This window comes from Spermophilus citellus, assembly GCF_964194105.1.
Source record: "Spermophilus citellus genome assembly, chromosome: 7".
NCBI classification, from domain to species: Eukaryota; Metazoa; Chordata; class Mammalia; order Rodentia; family Sciuridae; genus Spermophilus; species Spermophilus citellus.
Genome location: NC_138188.1, coordinates 98,552,087 through 98,576,970, shown reverse-complemented (window position 1 = coordinate 98,576,970; position 24,884 = coordinate 98,552,087). Strand labels below are relative to the sequence as shown.

The window sequence follows — 24,884 nt, the reverse complement described above, 5'->3', positions numbered from 1 at the left end:
ATCTCATAGTGTGTGAATTATATTCCAATGTTTCGTGTGTGTGTGTGTGTGTGTGTGTGTCTGTGTGTATGATTTGCTGGGGATTAAGCCCAAGGCTTCATGCATGCTAAGACTGTGCTTTACCATTGAGTAACACTATTTGTTTATTTGTTTTAATCTTTCCACAAAGAAAACTTCAAGCCCAAGTAGTTTCAGTGGTATATTCCTCTAAACATCAACCCAAATTCATGAAAACATTAAGAATCCTGCTGAACTTGGTTCAGGAAGTTAATATAATTTTGATAGCCTTAACATCAAATTCTGGCATGATATGATAGTAAAAGAAGATTATAGACTGATGCCTCTAATAAACGTAAATAAGAAAATTCTAAACAAAATGTCAGCAAATTTAATCTAGTAACATCGGAAAAGTATCATGACCAAATGATGATTATTTCAGGGACACGAAGTTATTTTTAATATTTTTCAAATTGATTTACACAGCTCATTGTATTAACAGAATAAAGAGAAAAAGCTTTATAGTAACTCAAACAGTTGATAAAATTCAGCATTCATTCCTGGGGAAAGCTCTGAACAAAATAGGAAAAGAATATTCTCAATCTGATAAAGTGTATTTATAAAAACATAACCTACAGTTAGTATCATACTTAATGACATTGCCCTGGGAATTGAGAACAAAACATGAATGCTCATCATTAGTCTATTTAACATTTGTTGTCATTTCCCAGCCAGTGCCTCACCAAGAAATAAAGTTTGCCACCAAAATCTATAAAATGTTGCTGAGAAAAATCAAAGGAGACTCAAAAGATGTCAAGGTGATATAATGTCACTAAGATGTTAATTCTGCTCAAATTTATCTACATATTCATGCAATTACAATTAAATTACTGCAGAAAAAATATTTTTTGGCTAGAAACTGTTATGGCTTAGATGTGAAGCCCCCCCCCCCAAATACTACATTAATGCAGGAATATTCAGAGGTAAAATGATTAGATTGTGAGAGTTATAATCAGTCCATCTTAGTTTGAAGGGACTAACTGGGTGATAACTGTAGGCAGGTGGGTGTTGCTGGAGGAGATGGGTCAGTAGGGGCGAGGCCTAGAAGGGTTCATCTTCTCTGAAGCCCCCTTTCCTTTCTCTGTCTGCTTCCTGGCTGCCATGAGGGGAGCAGTACTCCTTTGCCACGATGTTCTGTCTCATCTTGGGCTTAGAGTAATGGAGTCAGCCTACTGTGGACTAAACTACTACAACCATGAGCCAAAATAAACTTTTTCTCCTTCTCTAAGTTGTTCTTGACAGGTATTTTGATCACAGCAAAGAAATTAACACAGAAATTGGTAAATTGGTCCTAAAATTTATATAATATGTAATATAATAACCATATAACTGTAAATGTATAATCTAGACCATCTTAAAAAATAAAATTAGAAGAAGACTTAATCAGACAATAACAAAGTGGAAAGACTTAAATTACAGAACATTATTGTAAAGTTTTATTAACTAAAACAATGTGATATTGGTGATGGATACAGTAGGCAAAGGAAGGCAACAGAAATTTCAAAAATAGATGACTCACATACTCACTGGATTAATGACAAAGGTATCATTGCATTTCAGTGAGTAAAGAATAGTTTATTTTTAATAAATTGGGCTGGAATAACTAGATATCTGCATAGAGAGGGAAAAAGTCTAGACCCCAACTCCCTACCATATGCAAAAAATTAATTTGAGGTAGGTCATAAACCTAATAGTGATGGTAAAACATTAAAATTTCTAGAACAGTGATTCTTAAATATGGTCTTCAGAATTTCTGGGGTTTTTAAAAAACCCTTTTAGGGTTCTTGTGGAGCCAAAAAATATTTTCATGATGGTACTATGATATGATAAGCCTATACGTTGTGTTGACAATCATTTGCACTACTCCACCCATGTCTTGTGACTAGTCCCTTTGTGAATAAATTGTCATCAATTTTTTTTTTAAAACTTCTGGTACTTTGGCACAAATCAAGACTACTGTGAGGGACTGGGATTGTGGCTCAGTGGTAGAGCACTCACCTAGCACGTGAGAGGCCCTGGGTTTGATCCTCAGCACCACATAAAAATAAATAAATAAAATAAAGATATTGCGTCCAGTTACAACCAAAATATAAATATATATATAATAAAAGGTCTCTGTGAGATTGACAGGTTCCACTAAGGCTTCTCAGATGAGGTCAATGGTGATATTAATACATAATATATATATTATGATTAACAACATATTATACACACATATTATGTATTAACAATCAAATAATAAAATGTGTAAATGTTTGGAGGGTTTGCAGTATTCAGTAAACCAATATTTTCCAGAAGGCCTAGGTATACTATTACACAATCACACAGTAGTAAAAAGATGAATTCAAGTGCAACATAGATCAATGGGTTTCAATGTAACAAAACATGAAAAGTTCACTGATACGGTTTCAAATTCCATATTGTTTTGGTGTAGTATCAAATAAAAATATCAATAGTTATCTGAAAAGTCCACTAAAATGCTCTTTTCTTTCCAATTATACATTTCTGTGAGATCAGACTTTATATATATAAGCAAAACACATATTATAGCAGAGCAAATGCAGAAACCCATGAGAATTGGGCTATCACTAAGCCAGATATTAAATAATTATAAAAATGTAAAACAATGCCACTATTCTTACAAATTTTTTTTTTAGAAAATATAGTTATTCTTAGAAAAAATATATTTGTGTTATATGGTGGTTTATTAATTTAAACTAAGTTAATAGATATTTATAATTTTTCCATGTTTATTTCTTTTTTAAATTTTTTTTTTTTAGTTATTGATGGCCCTTTATTTTATTTATTTATTTATTTATTTACTTATTTATTTTTCCTGCCTCTGGATTTATTTGTACAAATAGCACAGGAGGACACCAGTTCCCATAGACAGGGGCTCAGGGGTCACACCAGTCCCAGGGGCACCTTTGGGAACAGGAGCTGGAGCCGGAGCTGAGCCGGAGCCGGAGCTGGAGCTGGAGCTGATACTGGAGCTGGAGTTGCAGCCTGGGTCTTGGCTTGGGCTTTGGCCTTTGGCCTTTGGCCGGCTGAGCCTGTGATCCCTGGCCATGTGGGCATAAGCATGCTTCCCGTGCTTGAGATGGGCTAGCAAGGCAAGGCGATCAAGCTTGCGGCTGTCACCCTTTGCCATCTTGAGCTTAACTTCCTTTGGCTTTGCAAGGGCCTTCATAGCCTTGGCATGAGCACTCATGGCCTTGGTGTTGTTTGCCTGAATTTTTTTCAGGCCCTTCTTATTGTGCTTCTTGGCAAAATGCATATTTCTCAGGAACTTGAGGTCTACCCCCTTAAGAGATTCATATCTTTGTGATCGGGGTTTCTTGATGCCATTTCTGTGCCATTTTCGGGGCTGGTTGTGTGTGGTGTGGTTCTTGGACTTGGCTATGTCTGCACCCTGGGCCGCAGCTCCTGGAGCGGTTGAGACCGGAAGAGCTATTTTTATTTACATATATGTGGGCTGAGAATAGAACCCAGTGCCTCACACATGCTAGGCAAGTGCTCAACTACTGAGCTACAACCCCAGCCCTCTATGTTTATTTCTAATATGGTAAATGTTACTAGGTAAATTCACAAAAACTCTTTTGAGGTTCTCAATAATTTTTAAGGGTGTAAATTGGTCCTAAGAGGAAACATTTTGAGAACTAGAATTTGAAAAAAAAAAAAAACTAGAGAAAATCTCTGACTATAACCATAATAGAAAAAATTATTATCTTAGACTTCATTAAAATTAAGAATTTCTCTTCATCAAGACACAGACTATGTTTTCTCTGATATAGAGAGGCTGACTCATAGTGGAGTAGGGAGGGGAAGCATGGGAGGAGTAGATGAACTCTAGATAGGGAAGGAGGTGAGAGGGAAAGGGAGGAGGCAGGGGAGTAGCAAGGATGGTGGAATGTGATGGACATCATCATCCAAAGTACATGTATGAAGATGCAAATTGGTGTCAACATACTTTAAATACAACTAAAGCTATGAAAAATTGTGCTGTGTATGTATAATAAGAATTGTAATGCATTCCGCTGTCATTATTTTTTTAAAAAATCAATTAAAAAAATAAAAAAATAATGGGCTGGGGATGTGGCTCAAGCGGTAGAGTGCTCGCCTGGCATGCGTGCTGCCCGGGTTCGATCCTCAGCACCACAAACAAACAAAGATGTTGTGTCCGCCGAAAACTGAAAAATAAATATTAAAAATTTTTTAAAAAATAGAAAAAGTCTACTGTAACAATTTAAAAAAGAGAGAGAGAGAGACACAGACTATCAAAGATTATACATATCTAAAATATTCCCAAACTGATTTTTTAAATTGGCAAAGAACTTGAATAAATCCCTCACACAGATACCCAAGAAGTCTATGAAAAGATGTTCAACATCATTAGTCATCAGATAAAGGCAAAGTAAAATATGATGAGGTACCACTTTGTTGTCACTTTGAGAGGCTGAATGATAAATGCTAGGAGTTGGCAAAGATTTGGAAAAACTGGAGCTCTCACACAGTGCTGATGGGAATGCAAATCTGGTCAAACTACTTCTGAAGACTATTGGTAGTATTCTTTACTAATAAAGACATCTGCCCTCTAACCCAGCAGTTCCATAGTGACCTGAGAATATATCCGTGGGAGAAGTTCACCAAAGTACATGTAAGAATGGTCAGAGCAACTTTCTTTACAATATCCCCAAAACTGGAAACTCCAATGCCCATCAGTAGGAGAATATATAATAAAATGTCACATGATCACAAAATGACACTACCGCTTCACGCAGACAGATCTTGCAGATGTCCTATTGAGTGAAGAAGACAGACAAAGAGGAGTTTATCGTGCATGATCCCATTTATTTGAACTTCAAAAGCAGATTTTTAAAAATCAATGTGAGAAAGTCAGAATATTGATTATCTGTGGGACAGAGATGAACTTAGAACAGGTCTGAGGATGCCGAAAATGTCTTGCATCTGGGTGGCGGTTACATACGTAGGTGTGTGTACATTTGTGTACGTGGATATTTACATGTGTATGTAAAACCCATTGATCTATATCCACTTAAGATGAGTGTACATTTTGTACATTACTGAATATATCTTATACTCAATCCATTACTAAATATATTTTATACTTAAAAAAGTTAAGGGGGGCTCAGGATGTGGCTCAAGTGGTAGCGCGCTCGCCTGGCATGCGTGAGGCACTGGGTTTGATTCTTAGCATAACATAAAAACAAAATAAAGATATTGTGTCCAATAAATATTTTTTAAAAAGTTAAGGAAAAACTATGGAATTTGAACTAACATTGGTTGTTTATCTTGATAAATTTCCTTTGATTCAGCAAAATCTAAAGTTATTTTTCTATCTTTTTTCACTGCTGGAGTTCAAACCCAGGGACTTGCACATGCTAGACAAGTGCTTTACCTCTGAGCTACATCCCCAGCTTTACTGTCATTCTTTCGAAAAAACAAGATCTTGGCACTTTTTATATGAATCTCCCTTGTTACCTGGCTGAGACTTCAGGCAAGTGGCACAACTTCTTCATGTCTAGCTTATTAGTGTCCTTAACTGTTTATTGTTGTTATTACCAATCCTGCCTTTCACACAGGGTGTTATAAAAGACAAATGAAGTGTTACATTTGAAAGTGTTTCTAAATCATTGCAAAGTAATATTTAATGCATATGGAAATTACTTTCCACGGCCTTCCTCATGCCACCCCCCCCCCATATAGAAGACTGAAATGAGAATCTCCATTAGGATATATTTAGCTGGTCAGTGTCAACAGATGCTTAGACTATTTCTTCTTCCTTTGAGAAATTAAGGAGATGTTAGTCTGCTTGATAGGTAGATTCAAAAGTCAGGTAGGGTGGCTAATTAGTGTCAGTGTGACACTTAATTTTTCACACATTCAGATAAGCTACAGAATTAAGGGAAGTTATGGAAATGCCGCTTTTAGCTAAGTTTGTGCAGTGTGGGTTTAGCTGTTTGTAGTGTTTTCTTATATTGCTTTATCACATTCAGCAATGGCTCACATGGCTGAGTGGATCACATTTCCAGGCTGTAGTCTGGAAAGAGGCTGCAGTCAAGATTATCATCATGGAGAATTTCTTGCTTCAGGGTGTTTTCTGGGAATTCAGGATTCAATTAGTTTAGGTCCCCCTCCTTTTTTTTTTTTTTTTTTTTTTGTGGTGCTGGGAATTGAACCCAGGGCTTTGTGCATGTGAGGGAGCATTCTACCAACTGAGCTGTATCCCTAGCCCTTAGGTCCCATTCTTTTGAATGATGCTGTGGGGTAAATTTGAAAATTCATATTCAAAATAAAAAGTTCAACAGACATCTATCTCTGCACAGAAGAAAATTGGTTAGCATGTTCTTGTTTCTAACAACTTGTGTCACTTTCTTATTTTTTTTTTGTTTTTGAACAAACTTAGAAACATTTCTCACTATTCTCACTGTACTCCAAATGAAGAAATATGATTCCCTAGTTCAATGCAACTACTTTGTCTGCCTAAATTTGACTGTGATGAATCTACTCCTTCTAAGAGGAAAGTTCTGGGCCCAGGACCAAGAACAAAGATGGTTGAACCACTGAAGCAAGTTGAAGATTTGGCCCTCAACTCAGGCCAGTAGAGTCCAGTTTCAGAGGTAGATTTGGAGGACTTCTGGACTCTTGAAGATTTTTTGAGTCTCTGAATGTTTTTTAGAAACTGAAAAAGCCTACTACATTCCTTTGCTTTCTCTTTATTTAAATTTTTGATTTTGAACCAATGGGCTCCTAGTGGTAACCTGACACTTTACTGGGATGTGTATTTTAATTTAAAATGAATCTTTGGGTCTACTTTGCCAAGTGCAGGACTTTGGTTCTTAACAAGCCCAGAAAATGATGCAACAGCCCTCACAGGAATCCAGCTGTTCCAATTTAGAGAGACTAACAAATCCAAAGCCGTGCTGTAGCTGTATTAGATGGCTTTCCAAAAGCACTGTAAATTTCATTGTTACTTGGAATTATATGATAATCACAGATCTTCTGAATTTTGGAAAAACATTCTCTTTTTGTTAATATGTTGAATAGTTATATAATTCTAGGCTGTGTTTTGCCCCTATGTATCTGCACAGATAAACTGTTGAATGCTCATTACAGCACTGTCTGTCTTCCTTTTCTCTGGTTGGAACCTGAACTACTCACTTTGATTACTTATCAGAGTTCTGCACCATTCACTTTACCTAGCAAACAGTGACTTCTCTAAATTTCAGTTTCTCCATTTAGGAAATGGGGATAACGTAAGAGTCCTAACGTCTTAGGGGGCTTTCATGATGAGATTTGCAATGTAGGTAAAAACCCTTGGCAGAGTGCATAATGATTGAGTATTTGCTGTTTTAATAATCAATTCTGCTGACTTTCATATTCGAGGGGTTGGAGATGGGAACTGAGGGTAGTAGTGGCCAATGGTAAAATCACACTAAAAGTACAAATTGAGAACTTCAATTCCATGATTGTCCTCCCATCAGGGAGGGGTTTTCTGAGAGTTTGGGAGACGAAGCTGTTTTATTTCTTCAAGGATGGATTAAAATGATCCCCACCCCAACCATCTTATCTTTCTCTTCAGATTTCACTTCTTTGCTGTGGTTAAAACTGGGACTTGTATTTTTCTTATGAAATGTTTGAGGTTTCCAGTTCCAAACATCTCTTATGTTTTTGCTTCTCTGTCTTTATCCAGACCGACAGCTTTTCTTCTCCCCATATAAGTCCAGAGGGGTGTCAGCTTGCCTGTTAGTCCAAGTATGATGTTTTAAAATACTTATTGTAGAGCTGGGGCTGTAGCTCAGTGGTAAAGTGCCTGCCTCACACGTGTGAGGCACTGGGTTCGATCCTCAGCAACACATAAAAATAAATAAATAAATAAATAAACAAAGATATCGTGTCCATCTACAACTGAAAGAATATATTTTTTTTAAAAAAAATAAAATACCTCTTGTAGTAGCTGCAGTTGTCTTTGTAGTCTCAGCTCAAGTGGACCCAAAGGTCTTTTTCTTTTTGCTATCAGTCTATCTGAAAACAAACAAAAATAAACCCACCACATCAGAAGTTTGGCCCTCCCTCTTTGGTCCTATCATCCTTCCTTAACTCTTTTTCCAGAGTTCTCACTAAAATGATGCTCTGTAGGCTTCCATTCATCATGTGTCACCAACACTACCACGCATGGATTTCCATGAAGTTAATCAATTTTCTTTTCCTTCTAGCTTACCTCTATTTTCATCACTCAAAAGCTTTCCCTCTTTGTCACAAACCAGTCTGTTATGGTTAGATATGAGGTATCCCCTAATAAACTCATGTGAGAAAATCCAAGAAAGTTCAGAGGCAAAAGGATTGGGTTACAGAGCCTTAACTGAATCAGCACATTAATCCACTTCAATGGATTAGATGGGTGGTAACTGGAGGCAGTTAGGGTGTGGCTGAAGTTACGAAGGTCACTGCGGGCATGCCATTGGGGTATATATTTTGTCTCTGGTGACAGGAATGCTCTCTCTGCTTTCTTGTTACCGTGTTCTGAGATGTTCTGAGGTGAGTGGCCCGGCTCTGTGAGCACGCAGGCTGTCTGCATGCTCACTCCCTTCTGCTTCTGTATGTGGAGCAGCTGTGACTAGGTTTACACTTTCATTACACAACCAGAACACAGACAGAACCTATGTAGCTTGCACTGCCAGAACGGTGCAGTTCAGATAGACCAGCATCCAGAATGAGAAACGTGAGTGTTGATTTGCTGAGACATGTATTTTGGGACCCTACAAGAATTTTCTGGTTGATGCTTGGAGGTACAAAGTAAGCAGCTGCCACTATTTGCCCCAAGTAGCTGGCTCAGGGATAACCTTCAGTCACGGAAAGTCCCTTCCCCAGTTAGTCTCTAGTTTTCCACTGGCTTGTCTTGCTGCTAAAATAAAACCAGGCTAATCCCTCAGCCATCCAGCATAACAGGTGGGGCTGCCTCTCTAGCCCCATTTGTCAGAGGTGTGAAGAGGTCATTTTTTACCCTCTGGCTGCCACAACTCTGACCCGCTCCAGCTAAACTGCTCTTATTCTTTCTGGGGTTGCTTTGCCAAGATCATCTTCACAGTTACTGCTTTCTCAGTTAACCTCCCACTGAACTTGGCCTCCAGAATTAACCTTGCTTTTGGTTTTGAAAAGCTAAGTCTATGAACATAGGCAGACATTAGCATAGGCACTGTGCTACCTACCAAAGATATATCATGAAACTACTAAGTTCTGGCTGCTCCCTTCTACCCAGCACTCATATGAATCCCACAGATGCAGCTCCATGACTTTCTTATGTCCTCCAACCACAAGATTGGTGCTATAGAAAGAATTAGCAACACGTACACTTAGAATTTATATTTATAAAAGCAGACTTAGTCTGGGTTTTTAGTCCTGCTGCAGAGAACAAAACTGACTACAGTGTGTGACTTGATTGCACAAGACAGACATTAACAGAACACAGCAAGGAACAGTCCACTCCTTTCTGCAGGGGCCCTCCCCATTTTCACTGATGTTTTTCCCAAACAAGCTTCTGGAGACATTTATTTACTTGGGTGGACTTTGTTGTTCATATCTTTAGTGTCTCCTTTGAGTGCCTTAAAAGAATTACGCCAAGTCAGTCATAGTGAAATAGGTTCAAAATTTTTTTTACATGTTAGATTGACCCAACCATTTAATTGATGGCCTCTGTGTGACCTATGGAAACCAATAATTTTTAAGGAATAAAGAATAACAGAAGATCAATTACAAATTTAGGAGATTTTTAGAAAAAGCACATAAAATATTTCACAGAAAGCACATTTGTGTTTTTAAAATTTAGGAAAAGCTTACTGTTCAAACTTGCAAAGTATCTTTTTTGAACAGTATGCAAATATTTGAGAGGAAAAAAATTTTAAAGGAGAATGTCCAATCTCCTTCTCTAATGAATGACTAGGAAAGGAGAGATGAGAAGTGATTTCAATTTCACAAGCAAACACGTATGTGTGCATACATTTGTATGTCTATTTTCTGATTACATCATACTCCTGGCAACCAGATGTTCTGTCAAAATGGGACTTCTCAGAGGCACAGCTGCCAGACAATGTGAGAAGGGAACCAGAATGCTAAGCTTTTCAACACCATGCTGGGGAGGGTCAGGTGCAAAAAGACACAATGTTCCATTAGCTGTACTCTTTGCAACCAGAGAGGCAGAGGAAAATGTGTTCATCCTGAGTAACTTCTGAGAACTTCAGGGAGAAAATCTGGAATTCTGATCATGCAAGCTGAGGGGCTCAGTTGTGGAGGCCCATAGAGTGATGCCCCTGGTTAGAACAGTTATTTCTCTGCCAAAGGTCATGTGGGCACATCACTGATCTGTGTGAACTGGAGGCTGAGCAAATACTGTTGCTTCACTGGGTTTTCTCCAGTAGCCCCAGTTCACAAGGCAAAGCCTGTCTGCTTGATGTTTCTAGTCTCTTAGTTCTGTGAGTGATTTTTCCTGCTCCTCCTACTGCCAGAAGAAAATGTCCCATTTCTCCTCCCATAAGTGGGTTTAAGGAGTAACAAGGTCTTTCCAAGAAGGTGGAGCCAGAGTAAAGGATCAACACAGCAGTGAGATTAAGACACTGAGAATAGATAAGCACCCAGGCATTGGTCCCAGTGATAGTTTCCTGTTCAGAAGAGTGTGTGACAGTGTCCAATCCTGAGTCCTCATGGTGTCAGGAGCCTGGGGGAACATTCAGTGTTCCTTCTGAGGAGATGACTAGCTGGGCTACCAGCTGGGTGGGGGCTTGGTCCACCTCTGCACCCTCTCCACAGTACAGTGAGAAATCACGATTTCACAGGACCTTGCAGAAATGAGATGGTGCTTTGGACCTATAGAGCAGTGGGAATCACAGAGGTGCGAAGGCCACACCAAGGTTTCTGGGCAGGAAATCCAAGCTGCTGGTCTTTCTGGGCATTCCCGTGGCCCAGGGAAGTATGCAGCCATGTTCTGATAAATGTCAGGTGAGAGTGGGAGGGTCCCAGACAGTGAGTTGACTGTCATGCAGCTTTTGTCCACGTCTAACTTTCTGAATTGACAATGCAGACACAGGTTAGGTGCTTCTGAGCTTCTCAGGGTTTGCCTCTGTCTGCAGTTGTGGCTTTTTTTCTGCCTCCCTTCTTACAGGGTGTAGCTCTCCCCCAGCTCCTCTCCTTCCTGTGTGAATGAGAGTTGACTCCACAGAGACGAGTGGAGTGTTTGGCAGTGGGTTTGTTGCTGTAGTCATTGTGTTCTTCAAGAATCAGCACCAAGATGGATCATTTGTTGTCCCCCTCTTTATGCTGGAGGCTCAGAATACAGGGATCTGGTCTCTCCGAACCACATCCAGGTCATCATCCAGAGTTAACAAAACCTGAGATGAGAGCGACAGAGAAATGAAAAGAATGCTTACTCACAGCCACACCACATCCCTACTTTGTGATTCCCACAGAGTAAAAACTCTGTTTCCTGAATTGTTTTCCTATCCTCTGTGGCTCCTACAATGTCTTGCTCATAACAAGCACTTATTATAACTATATAGTTCATTTGTTAATTAATTCAAATAGTCATGAAAATTTATTATATGTTATTCTAGATGCTGAAGATGTAGTTGAAGTAAAAGAGAAATATCCCACCCTCATGGAGTTTCCATCCAAGAGATGGCTTTCGATATGAAACAAATGCATGGGTAAAACACAGTATTTTAGAAAGCTATATGAGCTAAGAATGAAAATTAAACTAGGGAATACAGGACATGTGGGATTGGGTGTGGCAAATTTTTACAGGGTGGCCTGGGAAGTCACTTAGAAGGTAACATTTAGGTCAAGACTTAAAGAAAATGAAGTCTTTTGCACATATTAATGCTATATAAGAAATGGAGCCTTCTCCTCCAATTCTAGTTCCTTTGGCCACCACTTTCCCCATATAGAATCCTTAGCTCCATTTTTCGTTGTCGGTCTCTCTCAAGAACAGGACTATCAAAAAGAAAAGTCCTACAGAGTATTCATACAGATTGGATGAACTTCCCAAAGGTGACACTAGGGGGTAGCCCTGCTCCACTCTTGAGGTAGTACGGCCAGCCTGAGACTGCTTCAAGTGGATGGCTTTGGGAGTCCAGTGGTAGTGTCAAGGGAACCTGTGTGCAGGCATGACAGACTTTTAATTCTGAAATGTAAAAACAAGATTAGAGGATGATGGGAGCTATCATCCCAGGTTGACATAAATATGCATGGCTTCTGGGAAAGAATTTTGGGCAGAAAATAGAGGAATTACAGCAGAGATTTGGCACAGACGGTTAGAAGGCAACACAGGCCTGGCGGCTGCCCTGAACCACTCTAGGAATCTGTGAATCATTCATAAAATATTAAGTGAGAGCGGAGGAGTGGGAAGAGAAGGAATAACCCAATGTTATAGGAAATTTAGTGAATGCCAAAAGTGGTTCCTGGAGGGACTTCTGGGCATATGAGTCTAATAACCAAGTCAGTCCTGATGTGCTATGTTAGTTAGGAAGACGATTTTTGTCACTCTGTGTCTAAAATTATTGAAAAGTAAAAGCAAAATGAAAATTGAGATACGATATTTTTAAAAAAGAAAATGATCTGCATGTTGAATTATAATGAGGAACTGGAAAGGGAAATTATAGAGGAATATAAAAGAGGATGTAAGGAAGAGTGGAAGAGACCAGAATGTAAAGAGAAAAAGCAATAAAAAGACATGATAAACTCACCAAGAATGAGAAGACATGATAAACTCACCAAGAATGAGAAAAACAGGGCAGTAGCAGAGAGGAAGTGCCAAATGTCGTGGTCATCAAAGAAATTCAGCAGGATACACTCACGATTCTTCTCTCGAGATTCTGCCGGGGTTCCCTGGAGGAAGGCGAGGCAAGATAGGAGCAAGATTCCCACAATTCAACTGTTTCAGGGTTTCACATCCAGGAAGCCATAAAGAAGCTACTAGATAGCTCAAAAAATTAGCTTCCAAGAAAACAGACCTGCACACAAAACTTGTACACAAATGTTCACAGCATCATTCATAAGTCAAAAAGTAGAAACAGCTCAAATGTCCATCAGTGGGTGAATGCATAGATAATGTGGTGTAATCACACAGTGGAATATTATTAAGCAATAAAAGAATACAAAGTACTGATACAGCTGTAGCTGGGTGAACCTAAAACATTATCTTGAGAGAAGAAGCCTGACTGAAAGGCCATATGTTATTTTTTTTCATTTACATAAAGTGTTCAGAGGTGGATTTATGTTGCTGATCAGGGAGAAATGGGAGTGACTGCTTATAATTACGGAGTTTCTTTCTGAAACGAAAAAATGTTCTAAAATTAATAGTAAAATTAATAGTAGTGGTTGCCATGATGGAGAACTGAGACTTCGTCCCTGCGATATGCCTCAGATACAGTGCTGATTTCCAAGGCCTTAGCTTTCCTATCCTGGAGGGGATGTAGTAACAACCCCAACCCCTCCCAATCCCTTGCTTTTTGTTGATAGAGGGTGATGGTGATGAGAAAGATGGAGAAGATACACTCATCAAACATTTACATACAGTAAAACTTTACTGGGAACAGAATCATCATACAACAACACATAATGAAGATTGAATTTGCAGTGTCTATAGGTTTACAAATTTATAAAGTATTACCCTGAAAATGATGAGCCCATGTCACGGTTGAACATTTATGTGTGGACACTAAAACCCATCCCTTGGGCTGGGGGTGAAGCTCAGTGGTAGAGTGCTTGCCTAGCATGCGTGAGGCCCTGAGTTCAGTCTCCAACACCACACACACACAAAAAATAATAATAAAATAAAATAAAACCTATCCCTTCTGGAGGAAGCTTTCAATTTAGAAAATGTAAAAAATATTAAAAGCAGCAAGCACGATAAAGAGGGTGGTAGGAAAGTTCAAAGGAAAGATGGAAAGAGAACTGCTCACCTCCCAGCTGCTGAGATTCTGGAAGAAAAAATACAGGGCAGCAGCCCATACCACAGCGGTGGCCAAAATGCAGAAGAGTGGCACTGGGAGGACCTTCTCAGAGCTGCGAAGCTGTGGGGGAGACACAGTGGCAGTGAAGCTGGGGCCAGAACCTCTGCCAGGCAGGACCCTCCCAGCTCCCCACACCTGCACTTACCTTCATGATGATGTAGAAGGCCAGGTACAGCAGCAGGTTGCAGATGAAGATGCCCAGCATGTAGGATGCAAAGTCTCTGGGCCGGTAGATCAATCCAAAGAGGGCACTGGGGACATGGGAAGAAATATTTGTAGTGGAGAAGGCAGCTTCTTACATCATTGTCTTTTCCCTGCCCTACTCTGATTTGGAGGGGGAGGAGTTCATTAAAAAACCCACTTTAGCATACTGTCATGCATCACTTAATGATGGGGATGTTTTGAGAGATGAATCGTTAGGCAATTTGGCCCCTGTCAAATTGGCAAGCATCCTGGAGTATACTCACACAACATAAGGACAGCTGCTACATCACTAGGCAATATCATCTTATGGGACCAGTGTTTATATGTGGTCTTCCACTGACTAAAATGTCACTGTGCAACATGTGACTATATGCTGAACTTTTAAATTACTACATCTTCAAAACATTCATTTCTAATGACTATGTAAAAGTTCACAAAGTGAATGTGCTGTACACAGTCATCTTATCCTTCAGTTTTTCATGATCATAAACATTTCTGCAATGAATAAATGAATACCTTCACAATTCTGTTTGAGCTAAACTGCAATATCCCATGTAGTAGCCTCATGTGGTTATTTAAATTTATTATTAATTGAAGTTAAATAATATTGAAAATATTAATAAATAATATTGAAAATCCAGTTCCTTAGTCACAGTAGACACGTTTCAAGTTCTCAGTAGTACTAATAGATCCTGTATTGGACAATGAAGTTCAGAACACTTCTATCATTCCAGAAAGTTATACTGGATAATGTGGAGGTGGTCACTATACCTCTCTGCCCCTCCTTACTTCTGTTTATCTTACTTTTCAGGGATCTTTGAAATTTTCATCTAACTGGGCAAATAAATTTTAGAATAAAATCCCACTAATTTAATTATAGCTCAAATCCAAATTTATATATTAACTTGAAAACAGATATCTTTACAATAGTTAATCTTCCTGCCCAGACCCTGATACTTCTCTTCATTTAGTTACATTTTCTTTTATATCTCCTAATAAGACAATCAAATTTTCTGAAAAGAGGTTCTACACATCTCTCAAATTTTATTCCTAAGCATGTCAACTATTATTAACAGACTTTCATTTGATTCCCTTTGAATCCCAACTGACTTATAATACAGGAAACTTCTGCCTTCCAGATTTTGAAATCTTCAGTAAACTAAAAATCTCTTGCATAGATTTTAATCAGATCCACCAATTATTAGCTTTTTGCGTACTCGCTTTTTGATTCTTGCTCTCTCTCTCTCTAGTCACACATACACACATATATGTATACATTTAATAGCCATATTACTGTGTGCACATATATGTATATACACATCTGTACAAATGCATACACATACACATGTATACTACATACCTCTCTCTTTATACACACACACACACACCATTATTCCTCTTCATATCATAGGAAAGTGATTCTCTTTAAAACACCATTCATACCAACTCACAATGTGTCTTTGCAGAGCTACTGAGAGGGAGGAGCTCTCTAGCAGGTAATCAGGGTGTTAGTGTGTTATAGCACCTTGTACATGTGTAGGCCCTAGTATCTCACAGAGGTGTCTAAGAAGAGAGAGGTCATTTATCTTATCTTGTGAGAAGACTGTAGGTTTGATTCTAATTGTATGTGAGGCAGAGATGAGCCAGGTGATTCTGAATCGCTGGGTTCACAGTCATAGGTTGTTCATTATTAAGAGGTTGGAGCACAGTGGCACATGCCCACCATCCCAGCTAATTGTTTTGGGTTGATTCTGAAGGTATGTCTCTTTCTTCATGCTTCATATGTCTTAATGTGTGCCAAGAGCATGCATTTTTCTATCAAAGGACACTGATCCAGAGAAACATATCAGCTAAGAGCCATAAACAAAAGCAGCTAAAATTACTTATTTATTTTCAAGTTATCAATAAAATATCTCACATGGTCAAGTGAGACTAGGTTGCATAAAATAATCTCAGCTATTTTGAATCACTTTGAAGAAAAAGGCCAAGGGGATGACAAGAGACAAAAAGAGAAAGAAAAATGATAAAGGTGGAGGAGGAATAAGGAGACCCAGAGGGAAAGAAGGAAATAGGAAAAAGACTTGCTCTTGCTCTTATGCTCCGCCACTCCTCCATCTCTCTTTGACAGACAGTCGCACGTACACACACACAAAAAAGAGAGATTCTACCAAAAAGAATGCCTATGGGGGGGGGCTGTGCTCAGCAGTAGCACACTTGCCTGGCATGTGTGAGGCACTGGGTTCGATTCTCAGCACCATGTATAAATAAATAAACTAAAGGCCTATTAACAGCTTAAAATTTTTTTTAAAAAACTTAAAAAAAATGCCTATGGGGTAGCCTTTATAGAAAAGTTCTACAAAATAATTTAAAATTGTATTGCATCTTTGCAATACAATTCACTGATTAGAATGGCCCAATTCCTATGAGCAAGCATAATCTATCCATCCATCCCATCCCTTCATCCATCCATATGATCTGATCTGTCTTCATAGATGTTTTTCTTCTTGAGCAAATGAACTCAATCACTGTATCAATGCTTTAGAAGAAGCCACTATTGTCACTTTAGTGTTTTCTTTGCAGGGAAAAGAAAACAAAAAACAAAATCTTTTCATCAGGATTCCAACATGGCGTCGGGCGCGGAGAGATCAAGTCTCTGACCTCTTCAGCTGTGCGGGCATAGGGAGTCGTAAACAACTTAAATCTGTTTGCTCAGGATCACTAGGCAATGCTGAGCTGACGTGGATCTGGGGCGAACAGTCTGGGCCTCTCAGAACACACACTGAGCCCGGATCAGCTGAATTCAAACTCCCGTTTGCCTGCTTCCCGCAGACAAACAGCCCTGACTCAGCATTAATCCATCCGGCTGAAACAACTAGTCAGCCCTTCTCATCCTACGGAGGTAAATGCCTACCGAGCCTTCATAAGTAGTGGCCACAGGTTTGAAACGGGGCTTGGGAGAGACAGTAAGGACCACCCGTTGCATTGGTCGCCCGGCAAAGGGAAACGAACTGTCGCCATTTGCAAGAGACACCACTATGGCAGAGAACTGACGTCATCAGACTGTGGCGGAGGAGATAACTTCATTGAAATCTGCGACTACAGGTGTGTAATCCCCTAGCCTTCCCTCTCCACACATCGGGGAAACCTTAAGGGCCCCTCCCAGCTCTCCCGTAAGGGCCCCTCCCAGCTCTCCCGTGAGTGCGACAGCCAGCCCGAGGGAATCAGAGGTGGCGCGGGACCCGCGGCCCGGAACTACCGCTCAAACCAGGGCTGACTGCTGAGGTCTCTTGCACCAGCTACCGGGGGAGTGGCTACCGGAGGGCAAGTAAAATTCGCTGAGGATTCTCACCCCAAGCTCTACAAACTTAGGGTCTGAGGGAATGGCAAACAGGGAGAGTGTGCCCAGTCGTTCATGAAAACAGGGCTCCCGGGAGCAGCAGACCTGGCGTGTAGCCAGTATTGTGATGAGCGGTACCTGTGAGAGGGGCCTGGCTAGAGGAAAAGTGGGAAGTGACTAGACACAAGAGGAGGCCCTAGACACTCAGGATTGGAGACTCCCCCAGTCTGGGAGGAGCTGCTGCACAGTGATTGGTTCCCACATATTGACAGGAGAAACTTGACCTGGTGGGCACAGCGCCACCTACTGGAAGAAAAGTTAATCAAACTCTAAGACTGCATTTATTAGTTTTTTTTTTCCTTTTTTTCTTTTCTCTCTCTCTTTTTTTTTTTTTGATTTGGGTTTGTCTTTCATTTTCATTTTTCTTTCTTGTTGTTTTTTAATATTTTTTTACAATTTTTTAAAATTTTTTTTCTTCTAATTTTAATTTTAATTTTTTTTAATTATTATTATTATTTTTAAAATTTTTTCTTTTTTTATTTTCTATTGTTTTCTTCTTTTGTCTTTTCATTTTTCTAATCCCCCCTTCCTTGAATTCTACCTGCTTACTCTCATTCTCTTTAGTGACTTCTTCCCTTCCCTTCTAATACCTTTCCTCCCAAGCATCTAATAAATTTATAGGAGTAAACAGTAACTCAGCAGTCAAACAGAACAAGAAGTAACATGAGCAGCATCAAAAAGCAAGGAAGAAAAGGAGTACAAACAATGCAGGACAGCCTAAATATTCAAGAGGACCTAGAGTCATCAGAAAAATGGTCATATAAAGAACTCAAGGAACACCTTAGACAGATGGAATGGAACCTTAAAGAGGATACAAGACAGCAAATTCAAGCAGCGAAAGAACACATTGAGAATGAATTACATAAACAGATAAAAGAAGAAGTTAAGCATCTTTATCAGGAGATAGAGATTATAAAAAATAATCAAACAATAATTCTAGAAATGAAGGAAACGATAAACCAAATTAAAAACTCAATTGAGAGTATCACTAACAGAGTGGAGCAAGTAGAAGCCATAACGTCAGATAATGAAGACAAAATATATCATCTTGAAAAGAGTCTAGCCAACTCAGAAAGGCTGGTAAAAAATCACAAGAAAAACATCCAAGAGTTATGGGATAACATAAAAAAACCAAACTTACGAGTCATCGGGATAGAAGAAGGTACAGAGATTCAAACCAAGGGAATGAGTAACCTGCTGAATGAAATAATTACAGAACTTCCCAGAAATAAAAAAGGAAACAGATATACAAATTGAAGATGCATACAGGACACTGAGCACACAAAATCACAGTAGACCAACGCCAAGACACATTGTTATGAAGATGTCCAATATACAGAACAAAGAGAAAATATTAAAAGCTACAAGAGAAAGGAGACAGATTACATTCAGGGGTAAACCAATAAGGTTAACAATGGATTTTTCATCACAGACGCTGAAAGCGAGAAGATCCTGGAACAACGTATTACAAACACTGAAAGACAATGGATGCCAACCAAGAATTCTGTATCCAGCAAAATTAAGCTTCAGGTATGACAATGAAATAAAAATCTTTCATGATAAACAAAAGTTAAAAGAATTTGCAGCCAGAAAACCAGCATTGCAAAGCATATTGAGCAAAACACTACACGAGGAAGAAATGAAAAAAAATAACCAAAACCATCAGTGGGAAGTGCCTCAGTAAAGACAGAGGGCGAGGGGAAAGATAATCATGGAAAAACAAACTAAATTTTTTTAAAAAAGTATAAATAATCAAACATGGCTGGAAGTACAAACCATATATCAATAGTAACTCTGAATGTTAATGGCTTAAACTCTCCAATAAAGCGACATAGGCTGGTATCATGGATTAAAAAAACAAATCCAACAATATGCTGCCTCCAGGAGACACATATGATTGGAAAAGACATACACAGGCTGAAGGTGAAAGGATGGGAAAAAATATACCACGCACACGGTCCTCGTAAGCAAGCAGGGGTGGCCATCCTCATATCGAATAAAATCGACTTCAAGACTAAGTTAATCAAAAGGGATAAGGAAGGACATTATATACTGTTAAAAGGAACCATTCACCAACAAGACATAACAATTATCAATATTTATGCACCAAATAATGGTGCTGCAACATTCATAAAACAAATTCTCCTCAAGTTCAAGAATCAAATAGACCACAACACAATAATTATGGGTGACTTCAACACACCTCTCTCACCACTGGACAGATCCTCCAAACAAAAGTTGAATAAAGAAACTATAGAACTCAATATCACAATCAATAACCTAGACTTAACTGACATATATAGAATATATCAACCATCATCAAATGGATATACTTTTTTCTCAGCAGCACATGGATCCTTCTCAAAAATACACCATATATTATGCCATAGGGCAACGCTCAGTAAATATAAAGGGGTGGAGATAATACCATGCATTTTATCTGATCATAATGGAATGAAACTGGAAATCAATGATAAAAGAAGGAAGGAAAAATCCTACATCACATGGAAAATGAACAATATATTACTGAATAATCAATGGGTTACAGAAGACATAAAGGAGGAAATCAAAAAATTCTTAGAGAAAAATGAAAATACAGACACAACATATCAGAATCTATGGGACACAATGAAAGCAGTTTTAAGATGGAAATTCATCGCCTGGTGGTCATTCCTCAAAAAAAGAAAAAACCAACAAATAAATGAGCTCACACTTCATCTCAAAGCCCTAGAAAAGGAAGAGCAAAACAACAGCAAATGTAGCAGAAGGCAAGAAATAATTAAAATCAGAGTGGAAATCAATGAAATTGAAACAAAAGAAACTATTGAAAAAATTAACAAAACTAAAAGTTGGTTCTTCGAAAAAATAAATAAGATTGACAGACCTTTAGCCATGCTAACGAAGAGAAGAAGAGAGAGAACTCAAATTACTAACATACGGGATGAAAAAGGCAATATCACAACAGATGCTACAGAAATACAGAAGACAATTAGAAATTATTTTGAAAACCTATATTCCAATAAAATAGAAGATAGTGAAGACATCGATAAATTTCTTAAGTCATATGATTTGCCCAGACTGAGTCAGGAGGAAACTCACAACTTAAACAGACCAATATCAATGGATGAAATTGAAGAAGCCATCAAAAGACTACCAACCAAGAAAAGCCCAGGACCGGATGGGTATACAGCGGAGTTTTACAAAACCTTTAAAGAAGAATTAATACCAATACTTTTCAAGTTATTTCAGGAAATAGAAAAAGAGGGAGCTCTTCCAAATTCATTCTATGAGGCCAACATCACCCTGATTCCGAAACCAGACAAAGACACCTCAAAGAAAGAAAACTACAGACCAACATCTCTAATGAACCTAGATGCAAAAATCCTCAATAAAATTCTGGCGAATCGAATACAAAAACACATCAAAAAAATTGTGCACCATGATCAAGTAGGATTCATCCCTGGGATGCAAGGATGGTTCAACATACGGAAATCAATAAATGTTATTCACCACATCAATAGACTTAAAGATAAGAACCATATGATCATCTCGATAGATGCAGAGAAAGCATTCGACAAAGTACAGCATCCCTCTATGTTCAAAACATTAGAAAAACTAGGGATAACAGGAACTTACCTTGACATTGTAAAAGCTATCTATGCTAAGCCTCAGGCTAGCATCATTCTGAGTGGACAAAAGTTGAAGGCATTCCCTCTAAAATCCGGAACAAGACAGGGATGCCCTCTATCACCACTTCTATTCAATATAGTTCTTGAAACACTGGCCAGAGCAATTAGACAGACAAAAGAAATTAAAGGCCTAAAAATTGGAAAAGAAGAACTTAAATTATCACTATTTGCAGATGACATGATTCTATACCTAGAAGACCCAAAAGGGTCTACAAAGAAACTACTAGAACTAATAAATGAATTCAGCAAAGTGGCAGGATATAAAATCAACACACATAAATCAAAGGCATTTCTGTATATCAGCGACAAAACTTCTGAAACGGAAATGAGGAAAAACACTCCATTCACAATATCCTCAAAAAAAATAAAATACTTGGGAATCAACCTAACAAAAGAGGTGAAAGATTTATATAATGAAAACTACAGAACCCTAAAGAGAGAAGTAGAAGAAGATCTTAGAAGATGGAAAAATATACCCTGTTCATGGATAGGCAGAACTAACATCATCAAAATGGCGATATTACCAAAAGTTCTCTATAGGTTTAATGCAATGCCAATCAAAATCCCAACGGCATTTCTTGTAGAAATAGATAAAGCAATCATGAAATTCATATGGAAAAATAAAAGACCCAGAATAGCAAAAGCAATTCTAAACAGGAAGTGTGAATCAGGCGGTATAGCGATACCAGATTTCAAACTATATTACAGAGCAATAGTGACAAAAACTGCATGGTACTGGTACCAAAACAGTTGGGTGGACCAATGGTATAGAATAGAGGACACAGAGACTAATCCACAAAGTTTCAACTATCTTATATTTGATAAAGGGGCTAAAACCATGCAATGGAGGAAGGATAGCATCTTCAACAAATGGTGTTGGGAAAACTGGAAATCCATATGCAACAAAATGAAACTGAATCCCTTTCTCTCGCCATGCACAAAAGTTAACTCAAAAATGGATCAAGGAGCTTGATATCAAATCAGAGACTCTGCGTCTGATAGAAGAAAAAGTTGGCTCCGATCTACATATTGTGGTGTCGGGCTCCAAATTCCTTAATAGGACACCCATAGCACAAGAGTTAATAACAAGAATCAACAAATGGGACTTAATTAAACTTAAAAGTTTTTTCTCAGCAAGAGAAACAATAAGAGAGGTAAATAGGGAGCCTACATCCTGGGAATAAATTTTTACTCCTCACACTTCAGATAGAGCCCTAATATCCAGAGTATACAAAGAACTCAAAAAATTAGACAATAAGATAACAAATAACCCAACCAACAAATGGGCCAAGGACCTGAACAGACACTTCTCAGAGGAGGACATACAATCAATCAACAAGTACATGAAAAAATGCTCACCATCTCTAGCAGTCAGAGAAATGCAAATCAAAACCACCCTAAGATACCATCTCACTCCAGTAAGATTGGCAGCCACTATGAAGTCAAACAACAACAAGTGCTGGTGAGGATGTGGAGAAAAGGGTACACTTGTACATTGCTGGTGGGACTGCAAATTGGTGCGGCCAATTTGGAAAGCAGTTTGGAGATTCCTGGGAAAGCTGGCAATGGAACCACCATTTGACCCTGCTATTGCCCTTCTCGGACTATTCCCTGAAGACCTTAAAAGAGCATGCTACAGGGATACTGCCACATCGATGTTCATAGCAGCACAATTCACAATAGCTAGACTGTGGAACCAACCCAGATGCCCTTTAATAGATGAATGGATAAAAAAATGTGGCATCTATACACAATGGAGTACTATGCAGCAATAAAAAATGACAAAATCATAGAATTTGCAGGGAAATGGATGGCACTAGAGCAGATTATGCTTAGTGAAGCTAGCCAATCCCTAAAAAACAAATACCAAATGTCTTCTTTGATATAATGAGAGCAACTATGAACAGAGCAGGGAGGAAGAGTAGGAAGAAAAGATTAACATTAAACAGTGACATGAGATGGGAGGGAAAGGGAGAGAAAAGGGAAATTGCATGGAAATGAAGGGAGACCCTCATTGCTATACAAAATTACATATAAGAGGTTGTGAGGGGAATGGGAAAATAAACAAGGAGAGAAATGAATTATAGTAGATGGGGTAGAGAGAGAAGATGGGAGGGGAGGGGAGGGGGGATAGTAGGGGATAGGAAAGGTAGCAGAATACAACAATTACTAATAGGGCATTATGTAAAATTGTGGATGTGTAACCGATGTGAATCTGCAATCTGCATTTGGGGTAAAATTGGGGGTTCATAACCCACTTCAATCTAATGTATGAAATATGATATGTCAAGAGCTTTGTAATGTTGTGAACAACCAATAAAAAAAATCTTTTCATCAAGTCTCTAGGGCAAGCATATGCTTACCCTTTTCTTAATTTCAGATTTCCTTGTAAAAATGACAGTCAAGAGGGGCTGGGACTGTGGCTCAGTGGTAGAGCACTTGCCTATCATGCGTGAGGCACTGGGTTCGGGCCTCCACACCACATAAAGATAAATAAAGGTATTGTCCATCTACAACTAAACAATAAAGATATTTTAAAAAATGACAGTCAAGAAAAGTTAAACCACAGTATTACAGACATTAATAAAGACAAAAACCTATTTTTCTAAGACTACTTACAAGGACCAGTTAACCAGATTGCCCACAATGAGCAACACCATTCTATCCTGGAAAAGAGGAAAGAAAACATTAAAGGAGAGGTCATACAGGCTGATTTTTTTTTTTTAACCCCACTGTGGTGTAAGTATCAACCATGGGAAAATGATTGCCTTGTTGACTACCGTGTTCTGTGGTTCTAAGAAAGCCTTGCCTATCATCTGAAACTAAGCCTCTACAAGAACTAGAGGGCAAGGCCCCCCACTAAAAACAGACATGACCTTGTCCCCAGAAAAGAAAAGGAAATGCGGTCAGCAAAGTAGGATGCTGGCTGTTTCCCCCAAGGCTCAGCGGAGCTGGGCAGCTGGACCCACTTCTTAGTGTGAGGCCGGTGGTGAGTGCTGATTATCTAGTAGTGCTGATTATCTAGTAGTCCCTAGTTCTATGTGATTGAGGACCCATTCTCTGATTTTTGTTTCTTGATAACCTCCATTGCAACTGTCAGGACCACTGAGGGAGTTAGTTTTGTACTAATTACTCTGGCTCCAAGGAGGCCCTGCAACTCCCAGGCTTCTGGTCTCTAACGACACACAGTCTAGACAATATAGCTATTGATTAGAGGATAAAATACAGAGGAACAGTCCATCTTAAAGGGTAATTGCTTTGATAGAGGTTTATTCATAATCTGTTCCTGCTTCTTTGCATACTACTTCAAATTTTAGATACTAAATAATTATATTTTAATTTCCATGGTCACTTATCTTCTATTTAAAACTAGCAGTTCTCTGTCTTTAAAGGGGATCCACCCAATTTGGAGGAAATGTCTTTATTTAAAAAACAAAAAACAAACAAACAAAAACATTAATTCACTGATTAGAATGGCCCAATTCCCAAACTCTGACAACACCAAATGCTGAA

General features: G+C 38.7%; 1 protein-coding gene and 1 pseudogene across 6 annotated transcripts in view; both read right to left on the bottom strand.

The window, feature by feature from the left end:
• Positions 1-2,905: 2,905 nt before the first annotated feature.
• LOC308653371 (large ribosomal subunit protein eL29-like) lies at positions 2,906-8,656 on the bottom strand (annotated as a pseudogene). The gene is made up of 2 exons: positions 8,596-8,656; positions 2,906-3,507 (listed from the first exon to the last, which is right to left on the bottom strand). The product of its transcript is annotated as a large ribosomal subunit protein eL29-like (transcript).
• Positions 8,657-11,342: 2,686 nt separating this feature from the next.
• Positions 11,343-24,884, bottom strand: part of SIDT1 (SID1 transmembrane family member 1) — a gene marked incomplete at its 5' end in the record, with an annotated part of 89,928 nt that continues 76,386 nt past the window's right edge. For all 5 annotated transcript variants that reach the window (XM_081301642.1, XM_081301644.1, XM_081301643.1 and 2 more), the window contains 5 exons: positions 11,343-11,459; positions 12,841-12,954; positions 14,031-14,141; positions 14,227-14,332; positions 23,991-24,037. In XM_081301642.1, coding sequence (XP_081157768.1) covers positions 11,397-11,459; positions 12,841-12,954; positions 14,031-14,141; positions 14,227-14,332; positions 23,991-24,037 — 441 coding nt within the window. In that variant the 3' untranslated portion in view covers positions 11,343-11,396. The remainder of the gene's footprint in view (positions 11,460-12,840; positions 12,955-14,030; positions 14,142-14,226; positions 14,333-23,990; positions 24,038-24,884) is intronic.